Consider the following 11715-nt stretch of genomic DNA (forward strand, 5'->3'; position numbering starts at 1 on the left):
TTTAAAATTATTTTGTTCAAAACATACACGCCCTAAGATATTATATGTGTGTTATCTTTATATAAAAAAAATTATAATTTTTCTAACATTCTAATTAATTTAGTTTTGAACTAATCTATTTTTGAATAGAGGAATAGTTTGATGAAAGTGAAATTCTTCTCCGAGATAAGTAATGTTTTATATGCCAATGAGTAATAGCTCAAATGACATAATTTTTCCATATTCAATTAAGAGGTTGCAGGTTCGAGTCTTTTATTTTTGGTAAAAAAAAAGTAATGTTTTACATATAGTTATTTTGAAACAAAAGAGAAAGAGACATTTTGGAGGACGAAAAACATATATGTTAAAGTCCCGTATGGTTTAGAGATAAAGTTTAGATAGTTTTTAACGAGGGTTTTAGAATTGAAAAAATTATAAAAAATATCTATAAAATTTATGAACATTGATAAAAGTACCTATAAATTAAGAAAATTAATGTTGTACTCATAAAATATAGATTACGTATGATAAAAATATTCAAATATTAATTTTTTGTTGATGTTAATAAAATTTTTAAACTACCCCATCCTCAACCTTAATCACTTTTTCAACCTTCTATAACTCAATTTGCACTTTTAAAATCCTTGTCATGTAGTCCAAAATTACTGCTACAACAGACCAGTTCGAAATCAATGGTCGTGATGGTGATGGAGGATCGGATCTCAACAAGTTCAGTTATAAGTTACAATCCATACCCAAACCAACTTAATCAAACATAAAAATTTTTAAATTCATTCATCCAATTTCAATTCACTTTAGAAAAACCAGAAGCAGAAACAGTCATTAACCATAAAAAATCAACAAATTCATTCATCCAATTTGAAATTTATTTCAACAAAAATCAAAAGCAAAATTAGCCATCAACCGAATCTTCTGTAAATTAATCTCAGCCTTCATAAAAAATAAAAGCAAATTTAAAAAAATTAAAAAGTATATTTTTAGTAGCTGAAAAGAAGAAAAATAAAATAAAAAATATTTAAAAAAAGAAATACTTTTTTGCTATAACATCGTCGATGGCAGAACTTCCATCCACAATGCCGCCTTCTTTTCTTCTCCCATTTCTCTTTATCGAGCTCTCTTTCTGCATGCAGCAGCATTACGACCCCTTTCTCTTCTCAGGCGTGCAACGATGGTATTCTCCTCGGCTGGGTTAGGCGCGCCACAATAACGTTCTCCTCAGCTGGGACAGCCACGCCACGACAACGTTCTTCTCAGGTTGGGTCACAGGCGCGTGACGAAAGTATTGTAGTCAACTTAAGAGTGAGAGAATGGGAGATTGGCGGTGACGGAAAAGGTGGGTGGCGGACAGTAATAAAGAGGTAGGAGGAGAGTTATGTGATTCTATGAGGATTTTTGAGAGAGAAAAAAGTGAGGAGAGAGAAAGAAGTGAGAAGAGAAGGAGTGATGGTAGAATGGGGTTAGAGTAGAGTAGTTTGAGAATTTTATTAAAAAATTAACAAAAAATAAGGATTTGGATACTTTTATCGTACAGAACTCATTTTTCATAAATACATCATTAATTTTCTTAGTTTATAAGTATTTTTGTCAACGTTTATAAACTTTTGAAGTATTTTGGTAGTTTTTTCTTTATAATTTAATTAGATTAATGATTCAGTTTTAATTTGTCTCATAAAATTTTTCTTTTTTTTAATTTGTCTTTATCTCTCGGAGGGTAGAATAATTTTTTTTAATATTATCATATAATATTATCTGATCTTTATTTAACATTATTTAATATGCTTCTATATCATTTTATTTTTATATTTATGTTATATCCCAACCATATATACCAATAACAAATATTGTATAACTACTAATGTCAAACTATTATTTGAACCAAAGTATTGGGAGAGAATATTTTATACCCTATAAAATAATGCTGATTATACACATACACACACTTATTGAAAACTTTGCATAAGCATATGAAAGGCTCCAACTTCAATTATATATAGCTATATATATGCATACAAATTGAGTACTTGACAACCACTTAGAGCAACGTGTCTGTGTTTGAGAGGACTAAACTAAACTAAACCCCTCACACACATCTTTTAGGGAAAAAAGAAAAAGAAAAAAAAATGAGTGATAACATAGTCTCATCAACACAAACCTTTAATATTAAGTACAACAATACTATCACATTTTCTTCAACAAGTGGAATCTCTTCTTCTTCTTCTCATCATCATAATCATCAAGATTATGGGGTTATCAAAGAGCAAGATCGGTTGCTTCCAATTGCAAATGTTGGGAGAATCATGAAGCAAATCCTTCCAACAAATGCAAAGATCTCAAAGGAAGCAAAGGAGACTATGCAAGAGTGTGTTTCTGAGTTCATAAGCTTTGTGACTGGTGAAGCTTCTGACAAGTGTCACAAGGAGAAGCGCAAGACCGTTAATGGTGATGATATTTGTTGGGCCTTGGCTACTCTAGGGTTTGATGATTATGCTGAGCCACTCAAAAGGTACTTGCATAAGTTTAGGGAATTGGAATGTGAAAAAGCTAATAATCAAAATCATAATAAGGTTATTAATACTACTAATAGAAATAATAATAATCTTATTGAAAAATATAATAGTTATGGGGGTGATGATGATGAAGACTAGAATAATAGCCAAGAAAAGAAAACATTACTCCATATCTAGGACTAAAGAGAAAGGGTATCTATTTGTCACTACTCCAAGCTAAGCTTCTTGTTCTTTTTCTTACTTCATCTACTTCTCTAATTTTAATTTCTAGTAGTTTAATCTCTTTCTAACTTGTTTAATTTCATATATCATTAATCTATTAGGTGCTATATGGTGTTGTTAATGTGAAATCATGAACAATATTATGTATATTTATGAGCATGTATGAATTTCAGATCTTTTAATTTGTTAAGGGTTTGAAATATTTATTGAGTTTGATGATGGTATAGCTTGGGAATTAGATGATGAACTTAGTTGTTGAATTTTGGACTATCACAATAATAAAAAGGATGATGATTTAATATGTTTTTTTATTTCCTGTATTTTTTGGTTCATATATATTTGTGTGTCTACTACAGTAGTTTTAATTTCTGTTGTTGATGATGATATAGATCAAAATTTTTTAATTATCAATTCCTTCCAGATTTGATTTTTGCCCTAATTTAGTAGTGGTGTACGGAAATATTACATTAAATAATCTTTCATCCATCTATCTGTAAATGAATATCATAGTTATCTTTAATTTCTTTGATATGATGTACTTTCTAATGAGTTGGTTTAGTTGTTTTGCTTCTTTGAATTTTAACCTTTTAATTTTTAATTTTAACACAGAAAGGAGGTCTAATTTGTCTAACATGTTAAATAAACAAATTAGATTCTATTATTATTATTATTATTATTATTATTATTCTAGTAATAAATATTTTGTTTGGACTATTTAAAACCGGATTTTAAAGTCTGTTCTAAAATATATATAATTCTTTGGTCTTATTTAATTTTGGAAAAGGGGGGGGATACGTACTTAGAAGTCTTTTAACCTAACTGGAAGTAATATTTTCACTTCGGTTTATAAATCATATTGTTAAATTGGCCTCTAAATAAGCATAGCTAGGAAATAAGACTTTTAAATACAGTTTTTACTTTCTACTATATTTTTTATTTAAGAATAATACAAATTAAACTCTAAAAATTTTAATTATGGAAGTGTTTATACTATATTATAAAAGTATTTATTTTAAAAATATAAACAGAGATACTTAAATAATAATAATAATATATTTAATATGCATTCTTTTTAATCATCTACTTAAAGAAGTATATACGACCCATGAATTAACCGTATTAATAAAAGCAGTAAAATAAGTGAAATTTTAGGTCTTTTTCAAAATGAAAAATAATTAAAATATGTTGTGCTAGAATTGAAATTGAGTATAAATTTAACGTAATTTCAAAAATTAGTTCATAGATTAAAAAAGTCTCATACTTATAAATTTTTTAGAAATTTGATTTTTGAGATTAGGTTTATTGCTTGCATTTGTTCAAAGATTAATTTCTTGAGAAAATTAAAGTTCAGTTCTCTTTTTATATAATATATATATGTTATAATGCAATACATAAGAATGCCCAACTTAATTATTTTATTTTTAAACTAGCTCCTCAATTCAAAACATGCTTTTTCTTTTCTTCTTTTTTTTCTTTTTTTTTTTTTATTTTCAGAAACATACTTAGAACTAAGGGACTAGTCGCACTAATAAATATCACGAAGGAAAAGAATTGGCATAATAAGTTATCACTGAAAAGAAAAACGCAAATAAATAAATAAGATACCGATTCAATCACTAAAAATAGTAGGTAAACCAACAAAACCGTTTATGATTTACCCTTTTTGCACTACCAACTTTATATTTTATTATAACAAATTTGTCTTCCCAATGGGACTAGTCGTATATACAGAGATATATTAAATATAACAATAAATAAAGCTATGATTAGCAAAAACAACGTTGAAGACAATATAATCCTCTATGTGATCATGCCCACGTGGCTAATGGTTTGTCTTTCTATACCTTGATGACTGCTTTTGTCGGAAATATATCATGAGTTATCTATATATAGTTATGTAGATAATAGATTATTTATAATAGAGTATATTATTTTAATTTTTGGATCAAATTTTAATTTAATTTTTAGCATTTTAATTATTTTATTTTAATTTTAAAAAGTTTAAATATTTTATTTTAATTCTAAAAAATTTTAAACCAATTTAATATTATTAAAAATTAAATTTTAATATGAACAATTAGCATATTAAAGAGTTAATAATATTTAATTTTAGTACGTAAGTAAAATTGATTTACCAATAATTATTAATATAATATTTTTTAATTATGGAGTGTTAGTAATTATTTGATAGGATTTAGGATTATTTACAAGAAGCATATTGAGAAAAAAAAGTATTATAAAATTTTTTTTATTATGTTTTCTAATACATAGAAAAAAAAGATGTGAGTTAATAATAATGTTGTTACTGTTTATATCACTTATTCTGTTTATTATTTGTGTTAAATTTAATGGTAGAATAATATTAAATTTGTTTAAAAAATTTTGAGATAAAAATAAGAGTTTAATTTTGATGTATTGACAGTGTAAAATATTTTTGAATTATGTTACGTGTACATCAAAGTCAGCCATTAGTATAAAATATATGCTGAAATATAAATATACATTAAAAATAAATTAAATCACACATATATTTATACATAAATACATTAGTGACTAATTTTAGTGGCTAATTTTAGTGTACAAATAATATTTTTAAATATTTTATATAATCATGTATTTACGTTCATTTTTTTATGACTATTTATACGATTAATATAAAAAATAGTTGTTTTTATTAATGTAATATTATATAATTATTAAATGCATAAAAAATTATTTTATATTAACTATATATTAAAATTAAACTTATAATTTTAGATACTAAATTAAAATTTGTTCCAAATTAAATACCGGAATCAAAATAATAGTTTAGTGTTTATAATATTATCAAGTAGTTGATTAGCTGGATGCATATGTATATATATTCCTAGGTAAAGCACTCGAAAATTTTCAAAAACCCTAGCTAGTGAAATCTTGATTTGGGACCACTAATTAACTTTTTTTCTGTGTGGCTCTACCTTCCATGATGTTTTGTCGCATATTATTATGGATTTGATGAAATAAACTTTCAATAATGGCTAAGCTCGGTGAACCTGACACGTTTTAAGTAATCAAAAGAATTTGGATGTTATCTTTCCAACATGTGAGGATTATTACTCTTGGGGGCAAAAGTCCCTAAGCTAGCTAGTTGGAAGATTTTAATTAATATTTGAATAAATTAATTCTTAAAGGAGGCAATGCATTGCAAGTAGCCAGGGATTATGGCAAAATCTGTTGTTACTCACGAGAGATACTTTTTTAACGCTACTTTACATACATCATGATACAAATTCGTATCAAAGAATAGACGGAGTAAATATTTAATTCGATTTTTGTCTATTTTTACAAAGGATAAAATAATTTTTATCTAAAAAAAAGATATTTTGGTTTTCAATTTTTTTATTTTGGAATAATACGATTTTTCTGTTAAAAAATTTATTAAATAATAATAAAAATTAGTTTTGTGCATAATTTTATTTGTATTTTGTAAAAGTTTAAAAAGATTGAGAATCGAAATATCTTTTTTTTAAACATAGATCGCTTTGTTCTTTAGAGAGAACAAAATAGAGATTTTTAGAAGTAGGATCAAGAGAAAAAATAAAATTTTTAATTATATTATAATTTTATTTATAGTAGTATAATTTTTTAATTAGACTATAAATTTAATACTAATCCTATTATTATCCTACTCTTTAAAATAACTTTATCCTCAAAATTACAAAAAATATAAATATTAATGAAAATTGTAAAAGCTAATTACAATTAATAAAAAAATTTGTAAAAATTAAAATAATATTTTCTATGCTGCTACTAAAAAAAGTTTACCATCACAATCTTATTGCTTAAAAAATTTTAATCCACCAATTATATAACATAATTTTGTTTATAAATTGGCTCAACTTTTGACCCAAAATAGAAGCCTAACTCATTGTTAAGGTTCAGCATCTCTTCCTCATTCTCATAGAGGAAGAGGAGAGGCACATTGTTGTTTCTCTGCCTCGAAAATACCATTGTGTCTAACCCGTAGCCACCCTTTCACAACGTGCGTTAATTGCCGTTTCTTTTGACTATCCCAGTCGCGGAACCCGCCACTACACCTACTTGTTCGTTGTTCGAGCCTCCTCTTTGCGATCCCAGGGGACCGTCTTTGCGATCCCAGGGGACCGCCGCAAGGAGAGGAGATGGCATGGCCAAGATTGGAAAAACGTGCTGGAACCTTCCGCCACATCTTCAAGGATCTTCGGTGCCAGTCGCTGCTGCCACTCCGTCAACTCAGGGAGTCGCGAGCATTTGCTCTCCCTTCACGGAGGTGCCGTCCTCGGTGTCACTACCGAGGGACAGCTCTGCTGGTGTTTTATCATCGTCGCCGCTGCCTTTGTTCAGCGCATTGAAGCTTTATTGGAGCCGACTAAGACCACCGTGTTCGAGTTAAGATGCGGTGGGTTTGGTGGTGGTTGCGGCACCCTCATCCACTGCTCGTACATCAATCTCGACACCGTCAATCACAATCGCGCTAGGTAATTTCAAATATGCATTTGAATCTTCTACTTGTTGAATTGCTTGTGTTATCTTATCCTAAATTGTGATTGATGATACTAGAACTGGACCTTGAAATTTTGAATGAATTTCTAGATTTAAAATTGTAATTGATTTATAAGTTTTGTTGATTCTTCTTGTTGCTGATGCGATTAAAATTCAAAATTGAAATATAATGATTCTCCTTATTCTCCTGTGATGTATTTTGCTTTTAGTTTGATTTTTGGACACATTCTGCGACTGCATTCTCTGATTCTGCATCCTCATAATCTAAACCTGAAATATGAAATTGTAGAATTGTAAGTATTGAATTTTTTGCTTCTGGATATGTTGAATTATCGTTTATTGGTTGAAAATCTGATTCTAATTTGGCTTGAATTGTTAGATCTAGTTTGTCTATTGATGATTTTGGTTCTGGATAATCTGATGTTGCACAATTTGCTTCTTCTAGAATCCTCACATTCAAGGTTGCACAAATTCTAGCGCAAGTTCATTTAATTTCTTCAAGTATTTTGGTCTGTTTTTGATAATTTGAATTCAAATATTATAAGCTAGTTTCTTCATGTATCAAGTCACTTGACCATTCATGCCCTAGTATCAAATGGGGTTGAGTTTTGTACCCTTGATCATCTAATAAAAGTGGTGTGAGAATGTTAGGAGGATTTGGATTGCCAGTATATTTCTTGAGTAAAGAAATATGAAAAACAAAGTGGATCCTAGCTGTGGTGGGCAATTCCAACTTATAAGCCAGATTTCCAATGCATGCCATGATTTTGAACGGTTTAATTCGAAATACCTCATAGATAATTTTTTATTCTTCTGCAATGCCACAAAGTGCTGGCGATACGGCTTTAGCTTACAGAATCACCCACAATGAACTCGAACTCTGATCCTCCGCCTTTTGATCTGCCTAGATCAGGGGCGGAGCTAGGTAGTGGGAAAGGGGGGCGATGGCCTCCCCTAATTTTATTTTTTTACATGTAAATCATATGTAAATTTCAGTTTAGCCCCCCTTAAAATTTTATTTTAGTCTTAGTTTATTGTATAAATATTTTTGGCCCCCCTCTAATATTTTATCTAGCTCCGCCCTTGGCGTAGATTTTCATTCACAGTTGTCTCTTCTTTAAATTCTTTTTGAGAGATTCCAATACTATATCGCACTGCAACAGTTGTTCCTGTAGCGCTAGTGTGTCAATAGACTTGGTATTGTACTTGAGAAGGGTTGGACAGTCTCGGTCGAAGACCGCATTGATCGGGGACATGCCAATAGCAAAGTGGTATGAGATGTTGTAACTATACGCAGCCCATGGTAGCAACTTAAACCAGTCTTTCGGGTTCTCCTGCGTGTAACAGAGTAAGTACATTTCCAAGCAGCACTTAAGGACCTCCATTTGTTCGTCAGATTCTGGATGGTATGCAGAACTCCTGGCCAGCATAATTTCTAATTTTCACAGTACTATTCCCAAAATTTGCTCATGAAATGTTCACTATCTCTGGCACAAAAGCTACAACCACTTTTGGGGCCGTAAAATCCAAAGAAAGAGGAATAAGGAGCACAAATTTAGACAACCTATCAGCAACCACCAAGATAATAGAGCAGCCGTGAAATAAAGGAAGATCGATGATAAAATCCATCAACATATCATGCCAAATATGGGTTGGGATTGGCAATGGCTCCAATAGTCTAGCTAGGGTTGAGTACTATACTTTGCCTATTGACAAATAGAGCAAACGTTGGCATATTCCTTAATGCATTTAGCCATATGCTTCCAAAAAAATTGGGCAGTCAGGCGAGCAAGTGTCTTCTAATAATCCCTATGTCCCCCAATAATGGAATCGTGACTCTCATGAAGCAAGTGTGTAATCAAAGCTGAAGTAGCTGGTATAATAAGCCTATCATCTCAGTACCATAATAGCAGGCTGCTTGTCACCGAAGTGAGTTCCATGAAGGCCCGGGATAACCTATCTGCACCTTTATTATCATACCCTCTTATGTACTCAATGGAGAAGTCATAGTCCAACAATTTTGCTAACCACGTCTGCTGTTCTGAGGTTTGAATGGTCTAACCTTGCAATTCTTTGAGGCTCTATGGTCAGTTTGGATAACAAATTTATGGCCGAGTAAATAGTGACGAAATTTGGTGATAGCAGCAAGGATGGCTTGCATCTCCCTAGTTAGAAAAGTAAGTGATAGAGTGACCCTGCTGGTTAAGGAAGGCACCAGTCCCCATTCCCGACGCATCCGTCTCTAGGATAAAAGGTTTAGGCCAAAAAAGAAATAACAACGTTTACAAGTCCCACGTGGTCTCTGTCCAACCATGTCATCAATTTGTCTTCGAAACATATCTCAAGGACAACCGTTATTAAGTTCAAGAACAAATTTAGAGCAATTTTAAATATAGGGACGAGTTTGTAATTCGATTGGGAGCATGTGTCAAGGCAGTTTTCAGTTGACTAAAAGCTGCCATGGTTTGCTCTGACCAAATAAAATTCTCCTTTTTAAGGAGGTCGGTCAAGGGTGCAGCCAAGAATGCGAAGTGCTTGATAAACTTTCGGTAATAGCTAGTCAACCACAAAAATGTGTGGAGTGGCTTGAGGGAAGTAGGAATAGGCCACTGTTTTATAGCTTGAATCTTGGAGTCATCCATGCTAACTTTCTATCTGGATACCACATGACCTAAGTAATCAATTCTTGTTTGTCCAAAAGAGCACTTTGATAATTTAGCATATAAGGCATTGTCCCTCAAAATATTTAACACATGCATCAAATGAGTTAAATGAAATGAGAATGCCAATTTGGGCTATAAATTAGCATATCATCAAAGAATACTAAAACAGGTTCATCAAACTCAGAAAGGTGGCGAGGGTGTTTGTCAACCCGATTGGCATCATCAACCATTCGTATAAACTTTGATGTGTGCAAAACGCCGTCTTGAAGCAATCCTCAGGTTTCACATGAATTTGGTGATAATCGAACCTTAAGTCCAACTTAGAAAAATATTGCACGCCGAAAAGTTCATCTAATAGCTCATCCATTATGGGTATTGGGAAAGAATCTTTGACTGTGACAGCATTCAAGGCCCGATAGTTCGTACAAAACTGCAAAGATCCATCTTTTTCTTCACCAATAACACCGGAGAGAAAAAAAGGGCTAGTGCTCGGATGTATAATGCCTTTTGTCAACATTTCATTCACAATTCACTCGATTTCTGATTTCTGGCTATGTGGATATCGATATAGTTTCACCTTGACTGGCGCTGAGTTAGGCACTAGGGGAATAGCATGGTCTTGAGCTTGCGACAGAGGCAAACCCCTAGGAATTTGGAACACCGCATTGTAGGTGTGCAACAAACTGACCAATTTTGGGTTCATATTGGACGGTAAATCAAAAGGCAGCGGTAATTCATTCTCCCAAGATCGGAGTTAAAGTGTATAAAGGACAACAATTTAGTGTGTGTGTGTGTGTGTGTGTGTTGCAACCTTTTTAATTGATGAAATTGGGCTTGAGTTGGTGTGTGGCTTGTCTTCCCTTGCAAGGTCACTAACTTGTTACCATCCAAGAATGTGATAAACTTTCGCTTGTAGTTAACCAAGTAAGTGTCAGGTGTTTCTAACCATATATCACCGAGAACTAATTCTTCATTTGCAATTGGTAAGACAAAGACATTTATGAAAATGGTGTGGTCTTGGATTGTAACCAGAACATTTCTGACTTTGCCTTCACATTGAAGTAGCTGTACACTCCTTACTTGGACTTTGAACTGTGTACACTACCATTGCTAAGCGCTGAGTCAAAGCCGGATGGATGAAATTGTCCGAGCCCTCACCATCTATAAGTATCCGGAATTTTTTGCCATTCTTTGTCCGCTTGAAATGGATGGAACGCCTCCCGGAAATGTCCGCAAGTACATTATAGAAAAGGTGGAGGGGTTTAGCATTGTCTACTATAGAAGGTTGCTTGAGTTAAGCATCTCTTCTTCGGCCACCTTCTCACTCGGAAGTTCCTCCAAAGATTGTATAAGGAAGTAATGTTTGGCTGAACATTGATGCTCCGATGAGAGAGAGTTTCCTTAAATTTTCAAGCTTATTTGATGTGGGCAATAGAGGTGGAGTTAAAGTTTGGGAGGTGGATTTAGTAGATGTTAGGAGAAAATTGGGTTTAGCAGGTTGCATGGTGTTAGCTTTGTCTTGTGGGATTGAGTACAGGACATTTGGACTCCACCATCTATGGAAATTAGGAATAAATTATTCTTCAAATAATCTTACTAGGGACATTGCCTGCATTAAGGACGTGGAACAATAGGACTTAACTTCTCTCTTGAGATCCGGAATCAATGCACCAATAAAATAATCTAATAGCAATGTGTTATTCATACCATAAACTCTAGCAGCCAAATCATTGAAAAAATCAAAGTAATTTTTTACAGATGAAGACTATTTCAATTTTAGGAATTCTTTCCTAGGATTCTCA

The 11715-nt window shown here is 31.9% G+C and overlaps 1 protein-coding gene across 1 annotated transcript; it reads left to right on the plus strand.

Moving 5' to 3' along the window:
- Positions 1-2119: 2119 nt before the first annotated feature.
- On the plus strand, positions 2120-2911 carry LOC107476062 (nuclear transcription factor Y subunit B-5-like). Its single transcript, XM_021135989.2, has one exon. The coding sequence runs from the start codon at positions 2121-2123 to the stop codon at positions 2643-2645; it is 525 nt and encodes a 174-aa protein (XP_020991648.1). The 5' UTR covers position 2120; the 3' UTR covers positions 2646-2911.
- The last annotated feature ends 8804 nt before the right edge of the window (positions 2912-11715 follow it).

This window comes from Arachis duranensis, chromosome 2 (genome assembly GCF_000817695.3).
Source record: "Arachis duranensis cultivar V14167 chromosome 2, aradu.V14167.gnm2.J7QH, whole genome shotgun sequence".
In the NCBI taxonomy this organism is placed as follows: domain Eukaryota; kingdom Viridiplantae; phylum Streptophyta; class Magnoliopsida; order Fabales; family Fabaceae; genus Arachis; species Arachis duranensis.